The sequence below is a fragment of the Mus caroli genome, chromosome 7 (assembly GCF_900094665.2).
Source record: "Mus caroli chromosome 7, CAROLI_EIJ_v1.1, whole genome shotgun sequence".
NCBI classification, from domain to species: Eukaryota; Metazoa; Chordata; class Mammalia; order Rodentia; family Muridae; genus Mus; species Mus caroli.
This window is the reverse complement of record NC_034576.1, coordinates 77898900-77920397: the sequence shown is the minus strand read 5'-3', so window position 1 is coordinate 77920397 and position 21498 is coordinate 77898900. Positions and strand designations below refer to the sequence as shown.

The 21498-nt window shown below is 42.6% G+C and overlaps 1 protein-coding gene across 7 annotated transcripts in view; it reads left to right on the top strand.

Annotated features, from left to right (window-relative positions):
• Nucleotides 1-21498, top strand: part of Sv2b (synaptic vesicle glycoprotein 2B) — a 180006-nt gene that overhangs the window by 128171 nt on the left and 30337 nt on the right. For all 7 annotated transcript variants that reach the window (XM_021167119.2, XM_029479857.1, XM_021167118.2 and 4 more), the window contains 4 exons: nt 11482-11662; nt 12172-12323; nt 19812-19945; nt 21137-21226. In XM_021167119.2, coding sequence (XP_021022778.1) covers nt 11482-11662; nt 12172-12323; nt 19812-19945; nt 21137-21226 — 557 coding nt within the window. The remainder of the gene's footprint in view (nt 1-11481; nt 11663-12171; nt 12324-19811; nt 19946-21136; nt 21227-21498) is intronic.

Sequence of the window (21498 nt, the reverse complement as noted above, 5' to 3'; positions counted from 1 at the left end):
AACCACAGACATGGCCATGGATCTGGAGACTGTCTGCTCACAGAACACTGCTCAGCAGGAGGTTTCCCTGAGGTTGAAGTGGGTTATCCATCTTCTAGGATGATGAATTCTCCAGGTTGTCTTATAGGGTCATTAGCCTCCCATCGATTCCAGCTAAAAGGTCTGTCCTGGCACTATGGTGAGGAAGCAAGGGGCATCTTACTCTCAGATTCACTGCCTGCACACCTCTGGCCTTGTTGACCACACTGAGAGCTTCGATGTTCCATGAGGCTTAGCTTTGTTTATTCATGGAGCTGTGTCTTAACTGGAACTGAAGAGCTGCTGGTGAGTGACTAGGCTTCATTCTCAGACAGGATGACAAGGGTCTCACTCAGCCCTCATCTGCTCCATAGTACTGTTTTCTCACAGGCTATTCCATAATTTGGGGGCACTGATGGATCTCCTGACTGTATGCTTGGATTTCCACCAGATATTGAAAAGAATTCTTCACTCTCTTCCTCCTCCTCCTCTTCCTCCTCCTCCTCCTCCTCCTCCTCTCCCTCCTCCTCCTCGTCTTCCCCTTCTTCCTCCTCCTCCTTCCTCCCCTTCCTCCTCCTCTCCCTCCTCCCCTTCCTCCTCCCCCTTCTCCTCCTCCTTCTTCCTCTCCCTCCTCCCCTTCCTCCTCCCCCTTCTCCTCCTCCTCTCCCTCCTCCTCTTCCTCCTCCTCCTCTTCCACTTCCTCCCCCTCCTCCCCTTTCTCCTCCTCCTTCTCTCCCCCTTTTTGTCTTTTTCCTCCTCCTCCTTCATTTTGATAATATTTGTTAGGGAGGAAGAATTATTTAGATTTTAACTTAATTTTTAAACGTATTCACTTGACATCCTGCTCACTGCTCTACTCCTGGTCACCCCCCTCCCACAATCCTTTCCTCATCCCCTTGCTTCTCCTCTGAGTGGGTGGGGGCCCCTGGACATCCCCCTACCCTGGCACTTCAAGTCTCTGTGAGACTAGGCAGTTAGGGAAGAAAATTCTTAAACCTCAGTTTTCTCATGTTATCTGCTCTCTTCACCATGGGGATGGCTAAGTGAAAGTATTGCATAAGTTTTTGATGCTTAGTGGGGACTTCAGTTACCAGCCTTATCACTCTTCCTTTCTCTCCTTTGTTTTTAAATAACACATGTGACACTTAGGAAAGTTCCACCTTCCAGCAGACTATGGAAGACTCATTTATTTGCTTCTATTGCTCTTGTGAAAGGTCATAAAAGCCTAGAGTAGTGATTCCATGGTGGTTCCCACTAGACAAAATGGAAAGCTAAAACCCTTTACTATGGCATATACAAAGTTTTAACTTATCCAGAAGTTTTCGAGGTTCCAGATATTATATAAATAAAGCACCTGTCAAACTCAGCTAGCGCTTCTTATTTCATAGAGTGTACATAGAGATACCTTCAAGTTCTTTCTTGATTTGAAAGCAAGGTAAGATTTTTCTAAGGTATTGCAATGTGCATTAGAATTAAACCTTCACACATTTATCAACATTTAAGTCTATAAGCCCCAGACCCTTGGCCAAGAGGATATCTTCCTTTCAGAGTGTACATTTCTTTTATTTTTTTTAAAACACAACATCATTAATAGAAAATCACTGTCAGGAATTATCTGTTGTAAATGGTAGGTAGAATGGAGACAGTTTGGATGACAGGGGTTGATTTTTCTGTGAGACTATGCTGCTACAAATCAAATCCAGTCTAGTGTATACTATGCAGGTCTATCCTAAGCTATGCATGTACTCTACAATTGAACCCAGCCAGTGCTGAATATTTTTCTCTGCAAAGTGTGTACATAGAGTAAAATAAATGTTTGGAGTGGTTGCAGGGAAAGAGAGCTCAGAATACTCCTAGGAAAAATTTCCACTATAATTAGTACATTTAATTTCTATGTATTTAGGCAAGAAACAAAGGCTAGGAATGGCTTCTTCATCCTGGGTTAACTGCTAAATAATATGACCAACCATATAAGGTCCCCTTTTTCATATCACTTTAAGCAAATACAACCTAATTATACATCTCTTTATCACATTGCCTCCCCTGCTTAGAGGAAGAATCCTGTGTGTGGGACAAAACAAATCATCTAGCTAGTGGTGGTGGGGTTGGTAGATGCCTGCTATCTGGAACGCAATTTGGTCCTCCATGCTGGGAATCACAGACTTATTGATCCGCTGTAAATTCCATGATTTTGGTTCTTAGGACCTATTCTGAACAAACAACTAGAAATGCAGACAAGGTCATATGCACCTTTTCTGGGTTATTATTTATGAAATAGAAAAAATAATGGTCTCTGGATTTTCCAATGGTGAAGTGATTTTGACCATGTTACTACAGCACATAGCATCACATCCACAGACATAATAACAACCAGCTTCTAGTGGCACTAAGATGGATAGTTTTTCCTTTATTGTTCATACATTTGAGGGTACTGTTAATGTTTTCCTATGGCAAATATGAATTATTTTATATTACTTTATTTACTGAAGAAATATTAATGGCTTCCCTTTCTTTGGCAGTACTGGGAACAGAATCTAGGGCCTGAATGACACTTTCCCATTGAGTTACAGTCCTAGCCTCCAGCAAATATTAATAGGACACCTACTATGTGCCCACTCTGTGCTAAGTGCATGGAAAACAATGGAGAACTTCAGCAGAGTTGACAGAACTCCTGCAGGAGTAGACAGTCAAAAGAGTTTGACAAGCATCAGATACAAAGTTGTCTCATAGCAAATGGAATGGAGGAAGAGCCTGTCATAGAAAGATGAGCTGGGTGAACATGTTTGTTTGGGACAGGGGTCAGTAAAATATGGCCCAAAGCCCTGCAACCTATTTCTATTTGTACTGCTTAAAAAGATTAAATTGATGTACAATAATTGTACATGTTTATAGGTAATTATCAAATACAGATAATAACCCCCACTCTGTCTCTAAAGCAGGTCTCATTGTGTAGACCTGGATGGCTTGGAACTTGCCTGGTAGACTAGACTGACCTTGAACTCACATGGATCTGCCTGCCTCTGCTTCCCAGTCGATGGTACTAAAGTCATGTACTACCATATCCAGCTCTTTTCAGTCTTTATAAAATAAAATAAAATAAAATAAAATAAAAATCTCTACAAAGTATAGTCACCCTCCTGTTCTGTAGAACACTAGAACATATCCCTTCTATCTAACTGTGTTTTCACATAAAGTCCAAACTTAAAAGGGAGAAAGGAGGAGGAGGAGGAGGAGCAGGAGGAAGAGTCCATGAAAACTGCATGGCAAAGACCCTGGGATGTCTATGAAGCAACTACATGCAAGTGAAATATGTACTTTCTGACATCAGCAGAAAGTTTCGATGAGGCAGAGTTTAGAACATTGGGAATAGCTCCTTAATGGAATAACATTTATAATAAGATCTTTAAAAGTTGAAGAGTTGGTTTTGGGGAAAGCTTTTTCATTCATGCTCTGTTAGAAAAAACTGGAAATTATTTTAGTCAAAAGAAGCTTTATATTGGAACATGACTCCTCCAGGTCTGAAGGAAGGGATGTCTGCTTAAAGGGTGAGATAAATACGTACCTCCTGCAACTCTCCAGTCTTCTTTGTGATTCCTCTCATATACGGTTGGCTTGGTTTTAAAATGCCACTATTACACCTTCATTTCCCTGAGCCCTGGCTTCCTAAGGCAGTGTTCCATATCCAGATACACTATTAATGACAACAATAGGAACTTATGGTGGTTGTACATCTAGGCTGAGCCTCTACTCTACTCCTGTCCATATAATCCCCCATGTTATCATAACAGCTCTGCAAGAAGACCACTGGCCGAAGTTTATAAAGAAGTAACATTTTCTTTGAGAAAGTACCCAAGGAGCTGAAGGAGTTCTCAACCCTATAGGTGGAACAACAATATGAACTAACCAGTACCCCCCAGAGCTTGTGTCTATAGCTCCATATGTAGCAGAAGATGGCCTAGTCAGCCATTACTGGGAAGAGAGGCCCCTTGGTATTGCAAACTTTATATGCCCCAGTACAGGGGAACGCCAGGGCCAGGAAGTGGGAGTGGGTGGGTAGGGGAGCAGGGCGGACAGGGAGGGTATAGGGAACTTTCGGGATAGCATTTGAAATGTAAATGGAGAAAATACCTAATTAAAAAAAAAGAAGTAACATGGTCTGGGCTAAGGATGGCCATGTTGCTTGTCATTGTGCACAAGGAGAAGATGCCTCTGAATTTCTACCATGGCTATTACTGCAGACCATTTTCTTTTCCACACAGGTAGATTCCATGACTTTATTACATTGTCAACAGTTAAAAGGAAGGGCTCCCCAGCCATGCCCACCACCACTTGACATTATTGGCTCTAATCTTTAAATAGCAGCCATAATTTTTAATTTCTTTGAAAACACCTCAGTGTACTTGGGTGGGGAGGGGGACACTTTCCTAATCTCCCTGCAGCCTGTTGAATGGCTCGGGCAGGGAGGGGACACGTTCCTCATCTCCCTGCAGCCTGTTGAATGGCTCGGGCAGGGAGGGGACACGTTCCTCATCTCCCTGCAGCCCGTTGAATGGCTCGGGCAGGGAGGGGGACACGTTCCTCATCTCCCTGCAGCCTGTTGAATGGAATTGAAGAATGATAGTTTCCAGCTTTCTAAGTGGTCTCTCATCTGCTTCAGGCTAAAGTAATTTTTTGATAACTCCATCGCACTCTAATTTTCCAAATTTATTATCCTCATTTCTTCAACTAAAGATGGGTTTTAAATGAGTTTCATAGTATGCAGTCATTTCAGAGGTACCGTTAATTTCACATTTCTCTTCCCCTTGTGGATAGGATCATTTTTCTTCTATCCCTTCTCCCCTATTCTAAAAGGCAGCATGTGTGGCGTTCTCTTTGCTCTTCCTGATGCCACCATTAGCTTGGACAGGGAGGTTTGCTGGAGAAAGCCCCTGGCTTGGAGCCAGGAAACCAAGGATGCAGTGATCACAGATCCTTAGCCAGTGTCAAGGATCTGGGAAAGCCGTGAGCTTCTTGGGACTAAACAACTTTAATAAAATTGAGGGTGGGGTCGGTGAGATTCCATATCTAATTTCTAAATTTTTTGGATCCTGGTAAGTCTGGATCAGTCAAGGAATAGCAAGGACACCAAAGCAATACCAGTTATCTGAAAAGAGGGACTTTGATGTAAAACATTACTAATTGAGTAAGTGAAATGCTTTTGCTTCAAGTGGTGAAAGTGGGGTGTAGCTAGCTGTAGACATGGAGAGAAGGTCCGGAGATTATTATAACTAAACCAATGAGAGAAGGGATACCCTGGAGCTGCATCGAAGACATGGGGTCCCTGGCTGGCTCACTCTGGTGTGAGAGAAGAGGATGGGGGCACAACAAGCTTCCTCCATTTGGATCTAGCTACTACCATAAGAAGGAATTGCTGCTGTCAGGGTGGAGGGGATGAAACCATCATTAACAGGATAGAATGAAAAGGATTGTCATTTCTGCTCTTCACGACTCTCCCTATCATCTCCTGTGGGAAGACATTAGAAACAACACTGAGTAAGGTCCAGTATAGCTTTGGATTGGGAGATAATAGCATAATACCTGGTGGTTTTTCTGCTGGGATAGCAAATAGGTAACCTGGAAGTCACTTTTGTCACTCAGCATAGTTTTCTTTCTTTTATTATTATTAGGTATTTATTTCATTTACATTTCCAATGCTATCCCAAACGTCTCCCACACCCTCCCACACCCACTCTCCCACCCACCCACTCCCACCTCTTGGCCCTGGCATTCCCCTGTACTGAGGCATATAAGGTCTGCATGACCAATGGGCTTCTCTTTCCACTGATGGTCGACCAGGCCATCTTCTGATACATATGCAGCTAGAGACACGAGCTTTGGGGGGGGGGGACTGGTCAGTTCATATTGTTGTTCCACCTATACGGTTGCAGATCCACCCAGCTCCCTGGGTACTTCCTCCAGCTCCTCCCTTGGGAGCCCTGTGATCCATCCAATAGCTGACTGTGAGCATCGACTTCTGTGTTTGCTAGGCCCTGGCATAGTCTCACAAGAGACAGCTATATCAGGGCCCTTTAGGCAAAATCTTGCTAGTGTATGCAATGGTGTCAGCGTTTGGAGGCTGATTATGGGATGGATCCCCTGGTATGGCAGTCTCTAGATGGTCCATCCTTTCGTCTCAGCTCCAAACTCTATCTCTGTAGCTCCTTCCATGGGTGCCTTGCTCCCAATTCCAAGAAGGGACAAAGTATCCACACCTTGGTCTTCGTTCTTCCAGAGCTTCATGTGTTTCGCAAATTGTATCTTATATCTTATATATTTGGGTATTCTAAGTTTCTGGGCTAATATTCACTTATCAGTGAGTACATATCATGTGAGTTCTTTTGTGATTGAGTTACCTCACTCAGGATGATGCCCTCCAGGTCCATCCATTTGCCTAGGAATTTCATAAATTCATTCTTTTTAATAGCTGAGTAGTACTCCATTGTGTAAATGTACCACATTTTCTGTATCTATTCCTCTGTTGAGGGGCATCTGGGTTCTTTCCAGCTTCTGGCTATTATAAATAGGGCTGCTATGAACATAGTGGAGCATGTGTCCTTCTTACCGGTTGGGACATCTTCTGGATATATGCCCAGGAGAGATATTGCTGGATCCTCTGGTAGTATTATATCCAATTTTTTGAGGAACCGCCAGACTGATTTTCAGAGTGGTTGTACAAGCTTGCAATCCCACCAACAATGGAGGAGTGTTTCTCTTTCTCCACATCCTCACCAGCATCTGCTGTCACCTGAATTTTTGATCTTAGCCATTCTGACTGGTGTGAGGTGGAATCTCAGGGTTGTTTTGATTTGCATTTCCCTGATGATTAAGGATGTTGAACATTTTTTTCAGGTGCTTCTCAGCCATTCAGTATTCCTCAGGTGAGAATTCTTTGTTTAGCTCTGAGCCCCATTTTTTAATGGGGTTATTTGATTTTCTGGAGTCTACCTTCTTGAGTTCTCTCTATATATTGGATATTAGTCCCCTATCTGATTTAGGATAAAGATCCTTTCCCAATCTGTTGGTGGCCTTTTTGTCTTATTGACAGTGTCTTTTGCCTTACAGAAGCTTTGCAATTTTATGAGGTTCCATTTGTCGATTCTCCATCTTACAGCACAAGCCATTGCTGTTCTATTCAGGAATTTTCCCCCTGTGCCCATATCTTCAGTTTCTCAGCATTTTAATTAGACATCTTTGTTTAGGCTTTTTTCTATCTATCATCTATCTATCTATCTATCTATCTATCTATCTATCTATCTATCTATCTATCTATCTATCTATCTATCTGTGTGTTGTGCCATGGTACAGATGTGCAATTCAGAGGCCAACTTTGGGAACTTAGTTCTTTCCTTGAATTCAGGTCATCAGGCTTGGCAGCAAGCACCCTTTTCCTGCTAAACCATCTTGTAAGGCTTGTTTTTCACCTGATGAGCTTCTTTCTAGGTGAGAAGTCTACAGAACCTCATCTTTCGTGATTTGTAGTTCTTTTTTTTTTTTTAAAGCATAGGAAGATGGCTTGGAATTCAGAAACCATTTTATGAATGAGGTAGCTAAGACCCCCACAAGGCAAGAGCTTTTTAGTAAAACCATTTATTAGGTGAACGACATCTCTGGGTTCTGAGGTTAGTGTCCTGGTTGAGCCAAAAGGAAGTCAATCCTTTTGCTATTCAAAGTCTTGTTTCAGGGCCAGCAGGGCCACCTTAGATCATATTAGAGATATAGGAACTCACGCTCCCTCTCTATCACATATATAAACACAGCTATTTATGATTTGTCTTACACTTTAGCCTCATCCCTTATCAGGTACCTCTGCCTTAATAACACTCCACTTACTCTCAACTACATTCCAGTACTCCTAACTACATATCAGACTTTCTTTTTCACCTTCCTGGATCTGCACATGTCACTGGTCACTGTTTTGTGTGTGTATGATGTGTGTAGATATATAGATGTGTGTGCATTCAGATATATGACTGCAGGTATGTGTATACAGGCATCCGCATGCTGCACTGTGTATGAATGAAGGTCAGAAGACAGGCTGGACTTCCACCTTGTTTGAAATAGGGTCTTTTTGTTTCATTGCCCATGGCAGCCTAGCTGGCCTGCGAGCTTCTGAGATTCCCCCTCCTTGTCCTTCATCTAGGTTTACTAACGTGTGAGTTTATGTGTTTTTTGGCTATGTGAACTCAGATACTTACTCTTGTATGAAAAATATTTGATCACTGAGCCATTTCCTCAGCCCTAGGCACAGACTTTAATGTCTACTTCAAGAAGAGCAGAAGATATCTTTCTTGGAAGTCTTCCCACACTGAGAATCCTTGTCTGTGTTTTAACACCTGACACATACATTTTTCAGATTTTGTCACTGGTGATGATCATATATTTTATTATTTATTTCCTTGAGATGAAGGGACCATTTCACACTTAGCAGGTTGTTCTGGAAATGAGTAATTAAGAATAATAAACTAATATGGAGACAAGAAATCTATCCAATATGTATCTACAAGTGGCACTAAGGTAGAATAGGTGTAGGCTCAGTTTTTTCAAAGATAGACAAGACTGATAAACTTTTAGCTGATCTAAGGAATCACAGAGGAGACTCATAACCAGAAATGGAAGATGAGACATTGTAACTAATGCCACAGATATATAAAAGATACTAACAGACTGCTGTGAACAAGTGGATGTCAACAGATTAGATGAAGAAGAGCAGATAAATCCATAGAAACATACTGCTAAAACCAAACCACAAGAAACAGGAAGTCAGAAGAGACTAAAAGTTAGCAGAGACTGAGTTACTAATCAAGCACATGTCAACACCACAAAACATCAGACTTGAGGTCTTCTCTAGTGAGCCCTACCAAACAGCTGAAGAAGAATTAATGGCAAATTTCCTTAAACTCTTTTCCCCAATTTTAAGCATCTCCAAACTCCCTTTTATAAAGCCAACATCACTGTGATACTAAAACCATGTTACCCTCAACCCCCTCAATAATCCCCTCAACCGCCTGCAAAGACCAGCGCACAGACACTCTCAAAGCCAAAGAACTTCAATATCCCTGAAGAGCCATGATACAAACATTCTCAACAATGTATTACCAAATCATTATCAAATCAAGTATGAATGCAAATGTGGAAGATCATATAACATGATCATGTTATGCAAACACAGTTCAATATATGTGTCTTAGAGTTTCTATGGCTATGATACAATGCCATGACCAAAAGCAACTTGAAGAGGAAATAGTTTATTTGGCTTATGCTTCCACAACCACAGTCAGTCACTGAAGAAAGTCAGGACAGGAACTCACATAGGGCAGGAACCTGGAGGCAGCAGCTGATACAGAGCCTATGGAGGGGTACTGATTACGAGCTTGATCCCCAGGCTTGTTCAGCTTGCTTTCTTAAAGAAACAAGGACCGCTAGCTCAGGGTGGCACCATCCACAGTGATCTAGATTTTTTCACATCAATCACTAATTAATGAAGTACTGGATAGGTTTGTGAGCTTACAGCCCAATCTTACGGAGGCACTTTCTCAACTGGGGCTTCCTTCTCGAAGATGACTATAGCTTGCGTTAAGCTGACATAAAACTATCCAGCACAATGATGGAAAACTCACAGCAAATCAGGTGAAAAAGGAGTGTGCACCACCATGGATATGGTTGTGAGTGACAAGCCCAGAGCTGGTAATGTGCTTTATAGTAAACATTTTTCTAGTGAGATCAGGGGCAAGGTCCTTAATTTGCACTCAGTTCTGGGATATCAAATCAGAGCATTCAGGGAAGAAAGTGAAAGGAAGGCAATCGAAATTAGGAAGAAGCCAAAGTGTCTGTTTGCAGATGGTGTGACCCTATAGCCAAAACCCCCTACATACCATAAAAACAACATCTTAGAGCTAACAAACAAATTCAGTTAAGTTGTGGCATGGGAAATACACATGCAGAAATCAGTCCTGTTTCTATATGTGAGAAATGAGCTATCTGAGCAAAAAGAGATTAAAACCAGTGCCATTTACAATAGTATCAACAAACACTTCAGAATACATTTAAGCAAGGAAATAAAAGAGTCACACACTAAGAACTATAAAAACCACTAAAGATGAACATTGAAGAGCATACAAATAAATGGGAAGATATTTATTGCCCGTGGATTGGAAGAGATGATACTGTTAAGTGCTCATGCTAACTAAAATGATCCGTCATGCAATCCTTATCAAAATTCCAACGACATTTTTCTCAGTGTTAGAAAAAAATATAAAATCTGTATGGAACACAAGACACTGGCTCACCAAAGAAATCTCAAGATAAAAGGACAAAGTTGGTGTTATCACACTACCTACCTTCATATATGCTTCACAACTATAAAGATCAAGACAGAATTGTACTGGCACAGAAATGAAAAACCAGTAAAACAGAATCATGACCTAGAAATAAAACCACAAATTTATTTGTGATTTGTTCTTTGAAAATACACACACACACACACACACACACACACACACACACACACACACACATGTATGTATTTAAAGTTATTCAATGTCTATGGGTGTTTTCCTGGCATGTATGTATGTGCAGCAAGTGTAGGTCTGCTGCCTGAGGCAGCCAGAAGAGGATATTGGGTTGTCTGGAACTGGAGCTTACAGGTGGTTGTGAGCTGCTCTGTGGGTGCTGGGAGTTGAACCCAGGTCCTCTGGAAGAGCAGCCAGTGCTTTTATGTATGGAGACTTCTCTCCAGCTCAATGGTGGATTTGTCCTTAAGATGCCAATAAAGTACAACAGGGGTAGGACAGTGTGGGGACCCTGCATACCCACGTGCAGAGGAGTAAACTTGGGCTCATTATACATCGTTATAGATTATATAACTACATTTCCCCAAGACGTCCAAATGCTGTGGCTTGAAAAATGTTGCTCCCGAGTGTGGGTAAGTCAATCAATACTGTTGCCAATTGATGTTTGTCATTTACATTATTTTCATCCTATGCAGTGTTTCCCACACAGGGTACCCTGAAGATTCTCTCTTTGAATATCACATTTCATATGAGGGCCTTTAAAGTATGCTTTCTTTGTTTAAATGCAAAATTACAGCATTTACTCATGTGTGGCTTGTGAGACTCAAACAGTAGTCTTTAGAATGGGGTGATAGTCCTAATTTTAGTTGATCTGTGTTGATGTGTCTGCTTGTAAAGCTGGTGAGCTTATTATTTGGTTGCAATAGCATATGCAGAAAATCACCTTTGGATAGTCTCTGATTTTCCATGGGGGTCTTGGTCCATCCACCATTTTAATATGGTTGACACAGGATTTTTAGAATAGGGAAAATTATCATTGGATACCAATGCTCATAGTCTTGGGTTAGTTCACTACAAAGCCCAAGGGTGGAGGAGAAGGTAATTAATGCTCTCTAATGTCTTTTCTTCTTCATAGGGCTGATAGTCTACCTAGGAATGATGGCAGGGGCCTTCATCTTGGGCGGCCTGGCTGATAAACTGGGAAGGAAGAAGGTCCTCAGCATGTCATTGGCCATCAATGCCTCCTTTGCCTCACTCTCCTCCTTTGTGCAGGGATATGGAGCCTTCCTCTTCTGCAGACTCATCTCAGGCATAGGGTATGTACTGGCTCTCCCCACCACGAGTCTCTCACCTCTGGCCCTCTAGCTCCATCTGATACCTCACAAAGCATTTGGATTGAATGTTGTTGCTTGACTTTAAAGATACTATATTAAAGTTAAGGGCAGACAAGATGGTTCAGTGGGTAGGAGTTTTTCCTACCGAGCTTGATGGCCTGAGTTCAGTCCCCAGAATGTACAGTGTGGAAGTGGACAACTAACTCCCACAAGCTGTCATCTAATGCCCATGGACTGTACCATGTCTTGTGTGTATATGCACACATGAAAATAAACAAATAAACAAAAAACAAATAAATGCAATAACTTTTTAAAAGCCAAAACAACCCAAGATTGCTTTTTAAATGTAGGGAAAGCCTCATTGCTGGTCTACTTAATTAATGAGCTTTTCATACAGAGCACAAATGTACAGTAGAAGGCAATTTGGCTTCTGTTATGACATTTTTAAGTTTATGACTTGATGATATCTTTCTGGTGTTTTCTCTCTTCAGGATTGGGGGCTCCCTGCCAATTGTTTTTGCCTACTTTTCTGAGTTCTTATCACGAGAGAAACGTGGTGAGCATCTTAGCTGGCTGGGCATCTTCTGGATGACTGGAGGCATCTATGCATCTGCCATGGCCTGGAGCATCATTCCACACTATGGTGAGCCACAGACTTAAGACAGTTCCAGGTTCTCTGTTTCTATGGCAACCACATCAAATAAATACCAGCTCCCAACCTTATTTCCTATCTTGTAAACAGTTTCTGTGACTTAAAAAAAAAAGAATTTAGAATGTTACAGAGAAATTAAACATAATTTAGAAATAATGTCACCTCTTCCCCTCTCCTTTTAAAACTATTTTCTCCTCCTCCACCTGTTTCTTTCTCTCCTTTTCCTTTAAATTTTCTTTTACCTATGTCTCGGTGTGTGTTCTCATGTAAGTACTTGTGAAGGACAACCTGCAAGGCTCAGTTCTCTACTTACACAGCCTTCATTCCCTCTGGCCCTCTTCACTTCAATGAGTGGGCTTTGGGAGGCCTGTTTTATAGATGGCTAATGGGACAAAAATCGTGAGATGTGGCTGGCTTACCCTAGGGGGTGCACCAGAGCTGGGGTAGGGATAGAAACCTGGTGTTCCTCCAGGTATATTCCACTGCTTGTGCACTTTACACTTTCTTTCTATTTTTACGTTTCAAGTTACATACAAAACAATGGATTTCGTGGTGGCATCTTCAGTCTTATGTTTCATTACACTTGGTTCTTATTGATTGCCCTGCCCTTGGACCTCTTCCTCTGATTGGCTTGCTCTCTCCCCCTAGTTAGTGCAACCGCTCCAATTTCTTACCACCTGTAGATCATTGCTCTTTATAGCTCCCCACCATCTTTTCTTCCTTTCTCATGATCTGCACACATACATAAACGCATACATGCACATACACATACAAGCACACAAATATATAAGCATACACACACATACATATATTTTTCTTTTCCGTAGTCACAGTTCTTTCCTTTTCTATTATATTTTAATTTTTCATATTATCATATAATTACATCATTTCCCACTTTCTTTCCTCTTCTAAACTCTTTTATGTCCACACTGTCTCTCAAATTCATGGCCTCTGTTTCTTTAATTGTTGTCACGTATGTGTGTGTGAATGGATTTGTGCATTTCTAAATACATAAATAGAATCTTTTAAGTTCATATACTGTTACTTATATGTATATGTTTTCAGGATATATATTCATACCTTGTAAGAGAAAACATGAATTCTTTGTCCTTCTGGCTTATTTCACTTAACATAGTGATTTATAGCCTCCCTTTCCTTTTCCCTACAAATACCACAATTTTTTCTTTATGAATATATAACTGCTATTGTATATATGTTACACACTGTCTTTATCCATTCACATATTGATGGACATGTAGGTTGATTCCATTTCCTGGAATAACATTGTAGATGGAGGTCCATGGAGTAGGCCAGGAAATTATGGCCCTAGCTCTGGCTTGAGGCCCGTGCTTCCCAGCTGTCTATATGACCAGCCATCTTATACTGTGGCTGCCACAGCTGTGGACTGTCCCTACTATGCCTTCTCTGCCACATACTATGGGTTCTAAACTGTGAGTCAGAATGAAACTGATCTCCCTTGTTTCTGTTAGGTGTTCTCTCACAGGGATGTGAAAACTGGCTTTTCATTGTCTTTCACTTGAGAAAGAGCATGGGCAGTTCTGTGCAGGTTTTTAATCGAGACAGGGTTTCTCTCTGTAGTGCTGGCTATCCCGGGATCTCTCTTTGTAGCCCAAGCTGGCATGGAACTCACAGACATCTGCCTGCCTCTACCTCTTGAGTGCTAGGATTAAAGATGTATACAACCATGCCTGACCCTATGCTGGTTTTTAAAGGGCAGGAAATGGAGCTTATGATTTCCACTTACATTCATTTGTCCACATCTCTGTAGCAGAACAAATGCTACTGCAATGAATGCTGGGAAACACAAGCCAGCTGGGAATCTAGAAAATAGAAGAAAGGGGGTTGTGACCATCAGGTAGTTGTTAATTTTTAATATTTGAGAACCAACTAGATTTTATATCATTAGAAACACAGAAAGTTTTCTTCTGTGCTTTCAACACAGAAAGGTCTAGGGAAGAAAAGAGTTTCCTGGCAATTCTGTCAGTAGGCAGTTTTTAAAATGACTTTAGAAAGCCGGGCATGGTGCATTTATTCTTTAAAAAATATTTTCCATTAGTTAATTTATTTACTCACTTTACATCCTGATCCCCGTCTCCCTCTCCTCCCAGTCCTCCCTCACACAACTCCCCCCTCCCCTCCCCATCTCCTCTGAGAAGGGGGATGCTGACCCTGGGTTCCAACCCATCCTGACATATCAAGTCCCTGCAGGACTAGGCACATCCTCTCCCACTGAGACCAGACAAGGTGGCCCGGTTAGGGGAGCAGGATCCACAGGCTGGGTGCCACCATTCTTCCTATACGACGACTTCCTCTGTTAACTGGTCCAAAAGTGTTAGCACGATAAAACTATTTCCACATTTACATGAACTTACTGAAAAGCATTTTTTGGTGAGGACAAATCTGGGTAAAAATAGATGAATATTTCTTCTGAATAAATCTGAGTAAAGTCCGAGTTGTGCCGTATGAGGACCTGCCACCCCATTTTAGAGTTTCCTGGCAATTCTGTCAGTAGGCAGTTTTTAAAATGACTTTAGAAAGCCGGGCATGGTGGCACACTCCTTTAATCCCAGCATTTGGGAGGCAGAGGCAGGCAGATTTCTGAGTTCGAGGCCAGCCTGGTCTACAAAGTGAGTTCTAGGACAGCCAGGGCTATACAGAGAAATCCTGTCTCGAAGAAAAAAAAAATGACTTTCGATATCAAATTACATACATAGAAGCCATACAGCCATACTTCTATCTCTTCCAAAACAGGGAAAAGAAGTGAAAAGAATTCACCTTAGACTCCCCGCCAGCCCGAAGCACAGTGATTCCCAGGGTGCAAACCATCCTGAGAATATTTTCTAGATGATGATATTAATGGCGCTAGCTTTCCTCCTGGAAGCAGTAGGCATGGCAACCCTGTTTACAGGGCACAGGTACAAAGGAAGCCTGTCTTCTTCACCTCAGACAGCAAGCAGCGAGGCCATGACTTCCTCTGGTTGGATCAGCCTAAAACAGGCTCTCACCTCAACCAGGCACCACTTACTTGGAAGATGCAGGTCCTGGCTGGGTTAGAAAGTACGTCTTTCTTCACCCATGGAAGCGAGCACAGGATGATCCATGCCATGTGCCTGCAGCACAGTGGGTGAAGTGGGGCAGGAAGGGTGGAAATGGGTGATGTAAGAGGAGAGAAGAGTCACAGGAATCACTACCACCTGCATTAGTTTATAAACCTTACCTAAACACACACACACACACACACACACACACACACACACACACACACACACACACCCTCCTGAATGCATAGTTTCTTTTTTGACTTTGCTTTTTAAGCCAGGATTTCATGTTGTGGCCTTGGTTGTCCTTGAACTTGTGGCAGCCCTCCTACTTCTGTGTTAACTTGTTGGGATTACAGGCATGTACTAAATGGTGGGGAGCAGACGAGACCAAAATGAAAGGCCATGTGGAGGGACCACATGGTTTCTGTCTGGTCACTCCTGGCTGACGGTAGTGCTTGTGGCTAAATATTTTACCCCAAATGGATAGGAACTTTCTTTATTCTTATGCCTGTATGAAATCTGTGACTTTTATATTCTAATTTAGAAGTAGCGGTTTAATCAAAGTGGGCATTTGCTTGGAGGACAACTATTCTAGACATGATTCAGCAGAATCAGAATACAGCAAGAGCAATTACTTAATAATCCATTTAGTTGCTTTTGCAAGAGGGAATCATGGGAGTCCTGGCTCCAGAAATTTGGGCAACTGATTCAGAGAAAGAAAGTGGCAGAACTCAGAATCCTCCTCCTCCTCTTCCTCCTCCTCCTCCTCCTCCTTCTTCTGTGAACTCATTGGGACAGCCCACCAAACACTAAAATCAAGTGGGTATACGATGGAATAACGGGTCTTATTGTAGTCAGCCGCACCAGATGTTTGTGAAATCCTGACAGAGAAAAGTAGGGCAAGCCGAAAGCTCAGCTAGCAGAGCAGTCCATGCCTCTGAATTAACGTTGTTCCAGATATTTGGAGGCAGTTCACCATTTAATTTTGTTCAATTTAAGGTCCCAAAGATGTGCCTAATGAACGCAGTAATGCAAATGTCTGAAATCACCAGAAAAGCCACAGAAGCATGAGGGAATGATGGATATTAGGTATTTTACTCATATTATCAAAAAGAAAACATCTTTCTGATGCAGGATATCTTCTAAATATATTGGTGTTGGTCCCTTTTTCCTGGTCATCCATTTGAGTTTGACTCCTTGGGACGTTTTGACCAACTTGGCGTCTAAGGATGCCAGAACTGTGTTTGGACCTAAGCTAAGAATGTGTAAATAATGCTATGGTTTTATTTTTCCTTGACTAGTATTACTCCCAGGAGGAAATAAGGGTTTTTAAATTAAAATGAAAAGGAATCAATCAACCAACCCCAGTGAGACAGGGACGACCAAGCTGTGTGAAAAGGAAAAGAGGGTTGGTTCTGATGGAGCACACTGGATGAGGGATGAGTGGCCTCTCAAGGGGCCACATCTCACCCCCTGGATTCCTGATTTGCTACTGTTGCTCAGTTGTATGTGCAGTAGGAAGTGTCTGGAGGCATGGATGTGGGTTAGAGGTCAACTGTGGAAACACAAGTTGAAGCGTGATGAGAAATCAGAAATTGCAAGGTGTAAGCTTCCCACCACCTGAGCTAGCCATAAAGTGGTTTTTGTTTGGTTGGGTTTTTTAAACTAAAGAACTAGAAGTTTTGTATCCAGGTAGTTACTGTCTTCTAAATGCTAAGAGTGAGTGCATTTATTTCTTAGGTTTTATCTATTAAAATACTGATTGGGTTGTTTTCAGATAAGCCCTGAGAGGTATTGTAACTCTTTGCTTTTCAAAAGTAACTCATCGATTTTATTCAGCAGCTCTTACACTAAATGCCAAGTAGTTACTTCTAAAAGTGTCGAGTCCCGACTTGAAGCAGGTGAGTCATTATGGGTTTCCAGGAAAGGGCAGGCATAGCAAGTTTGTAGGGGACCATTAGCTGCATTCTGCAGCTGTGAAGACCCGTTGAGATAATGATATACTCAGGATTTGAACTCTGACCTACTTGACTACAAAACCCCAAGATCTTACCATTGTGTGTACTCCTTAAAAGAGGCGAGTTGGGCTATCCATGAGAACAGTCAAAGTTAATGCGTGGGTAAACTTGCACAGCCACTACGGCAATCACAACTGACAGTGCCCAAAGCAACGAAAACAAAATAAAACTAAGGCTCTGCTACAATTTAGGTATGCCATTCCTAGTTGTATACCCAAAGAAATCTACGCTATGATACTGAAGAGCTAGGTACACATCTGTGTTTACCATAGCATGGTTTACAATAGTTAAGATATGGACCCAACTTGTATGTCCATCAACAGATTGTGAATAAAGCAAATGTGGTGTAGATATAGAAAGAATAAGATTTGTTTGGCCATGAAGAACAGAATTAAGTCATTTGCAAGAAAATGAATAGAATTGGAGATTATCATAGGTAAAAAATAAACCAGGAGTTGCAAGACAAATATCTTATGTTTTCTTTCATGTGTATAGCCCAGATTTAACTATGGATGACATTGAAGTAGAAGGGGACAATCTGGGAAGACAAAGGGTACTATAAGAAGGAGGCAGATACAGAATAATAGGATGTGAATACAGACAGAGCACATGGCATGCTGGGATGAAAATGTCATGACGAATCCATCACTTCATGCTATGTATGAGTCTACACTAACAAAGTCTTAAAGTGCTTTCTCAATGTAAGCTCAGAAAAAGAATTTAGTAACACTTTGCAAAACAACAACTCATAGAGCTTAGTCACATACTCTTTCATTGGTGGTAAGATTTACTTGAGTGGGGAAGAACATTTGCTTTTAGAAACATATTCAGTCATGTCAGGATCTGTGATACTTTCCAACGTGTGGTCATGAAGCCTGCTTGCTGCAGTACCCTGGAGTTGGTATTGTTCTTTGACCTGAGTAAGAAGGAACACTGACCCCTGAGCCACCATGATGCCTCCTCTGGGATGTGTCGCTTGGATTCCTCAGATCCTTCTAAACAAGATCATGCTTTGGGCAGTCAATCCCACTGAATGCCTGTGATTGAGATAGGAGCATCCCCTTTCACCATGGCAGTCTTGGGTCTTTCTTCCATTTTGCAGGAGGGCACTTACTGAGTAGAAAGAAGAGAAGAGTACCCAGTGAGAGTGCCTTCTAGGCCATTGCTTGTGGACGTATGGCAGTAGAACGTCTCTAGTTAGCAGTTTGTTCACTAAAAATGAAAGGTCTATACAGGGCTGAGGATGCAGCTGCATTCACACATTGTTTGTCCAGCATGCACTAGGTCCTGAATTTATCTCCAGCACCACATAAACTGAGTAAGGTGGTGCCTGCCTATAATCCCATGATGTGGGAGGCAGAGGCAGGAAGATAAGAAATGTGTGGTTAGGGCTGGAAAGACAGCCCAATGGTTACAAGAATTTATGGGTCTTGTAGATGACTGGGGTTCTATTCTCAGCACCAATAAATGGTTGCCAACAACCATCCATAACTCCACTTCCAGGGTATCTGATAATCTCTGCTGAGCTCTTTTTCTTTTCTTTTATTGGATATTTTCTTTATTTACATTTCAAATATCATCCCCTTTCCCGGTCCCCAACCCAGAAACTCCTATCCCACCTCCCTCCCCCTGCTTCTATGAGAGTGTTCTACCCATCCACACATTCCCACCTCCCCACCCTGGGATTCCCTTACACTGGGATATCTACCAAGAGCCTCTCCTCCCATTGATGCCTGACAAGGCCATCCTCTGTTGCATATGTGGCTGGAGCCATGGGGCCCTCTTTTGTTGGTGGTTTAGTCCCTGGGAGCTCTGGGCAGGAGGCCTGGTTGGTTGATATTGTTGTTGTTCTTCCTATGGGCTCTTTATGTACTAGACATACACATGATGCATATACATACACACAGGCAAAACACTTACATGCATAAAATAAAGATAAATATTTTAGATAATGTTTAAGATGGCCCTTGATTGACAAGTTCCAGGCCAAGGTGGGCTATATATGAGACCCTGGGGGAGCAGAGAGATAAAGGCAAAAGTAAGACAGTTATTTCTTTTTCTTTTAGACAAAGTTTCATCCTGACTTACAGTCATCCTCCTGTCTCAGCCACCTGAATACTGAGATTATAAGCATGTACTCCCACGTTTGACTGAGGATGCTGTTTTTCTAGTATACATTTATATAAGGCTCTGTAAATGTCAGGCAGGCCCAGAGCTCAGCGTTTGCTAATATACAGACTCCCAGACTCGTAACTGAGAAGCTCTGGTACAAACAGGGCATCTGCATTTTTTCAGCAGCTTCTTGTAAAAGGCTGGCGTGTCCTTGAGCTTGAGCGCCGGTTCTCCCACCTCGTCTGCAGTGGGAAAGCCTAGTCTATAACCCTTCTGCTTCTTTCTAGGCTGGGGCTTCAGCATGGGGACTAATTACCACTTCCACAGCTGGAGAGTGTTTGTCATCGTCTGTGCTCTGCCCGCCACTGTGTCCATGGTGGCTCTGAAGTTCATGCCAGAAAGCCCCAGGTTCCTGTTGGAGGTGAGTCTTTACCAGCCACTGGAGTCCTGGCCTAGTTCACTCAGTCCCCAGCTGGGTGTCCTCTCCTCCGGGCTTGCTGCACACTCTCCTTCTTTGATGACCTTGCCTGTCACTAAATCTGGCTCCCTTCCTCTTGGTGATGGTGGCAGGTTATGGATTGGGGCTCATGGTGCAGTAGGCAGGGACCCTCCCTCAGGCTTGGAGGGTACTGAGTTATAGGCCCTGGCTTGCCTTATGGCACTGTCTCCTCACAGAGGTCCTGAATAGGAGACCCATGGTATTTTCATGTATGCTGGGTTTTGTATGGCCACAGTGAAGTCTTTGTTAAATCTTGTCACTATCCCAGGGCCTCCAGGACTCTTAGCTCTGTAGGGCCTCCACTCACTAGAAAGCAGCTGGGGACCTTCCTACTCTGGGGGTTCTTGTGCCTACAGTAGTCAGAAAGTGGGAGCTGGCAGTGGGTGATGGGACTCAGTCTCACACAGCCTCCATCCCTAGATCAGCCTTGTCATTGACCATTGCAAGAATGATCCCCATTTAATTCTCTCTTGCACCCCACTTAATCACATACATCCGGCAGTTTAAATGCAATCTTTGCCTGTACATTTGCCTGTGCCAGAGGCTGATGACAACAAGTTTGTCTCACAGTTCCATAAATGAGAAGCACAAAATAAAGGTCCCAGAAGTTCTGGCATCCCTCTGACACCTGCAGGCAAGGGTGTCCCTTTCCCTTTCTTCACAAGGGTGCTGCCAGTCATACAGGATTGGGGATCGACTCCACTCCAACATGAAATGATGCTAACTAATTCCATCTGCAGCAGCCTTCTTTCTGGATAAGGCCACACTCTGCAGGGCAGCGCCTACTTAGGGTGGTACCCAGGACCTCACTCATAACACATTACTTTTTGTTTCACCTCGTCCGTGAGGAACATGACTCCTGCTCCATGATCCATTCAGTTTTGTAGTGATAATAATGTGTGGCATTTACCCCTTGGAGCCAAAACCTAGTTATCCTTTCAATGCAGACTGGAGACTTGCTGTAGGCTCTCATAGGTCTCACCGGCGGCTAATGGGTCCATGTCAGATCCTTCAGACCCAACACACTATTTAGGGGTGGAGGGCTTTCCATCCCAGTGAAAAGGAGGCACCGGCAGTCATGACGCTTCATGTCTCTATTTTTGGGTTTTCCAGATGGGCAAACATGATGAAGCCTGGATGATTCTCAAGCAAGTCCATGATACAAACATGAGAGCTAAGGGGACCCCGGAAAAGGTGTTCACGGTGAGTGTGCTAGCCTGTACCAACCAGGTGCTTTACCACTGTGTTGAAAGAAAAGTATTCCTTTAAGATTACTATCATTGTCATACTTGAAAGATCTCTTCATCAGAATTATTTGCATTGTGTGTGTGTGTACAAGTGCATGTATACCACTGCATGCACACACACACACACACACACACCCCACACACATACACACACACACACTCACACATACACACACCACACACCACAGCATGCACACACACACCACACCACACACCACACACACACAC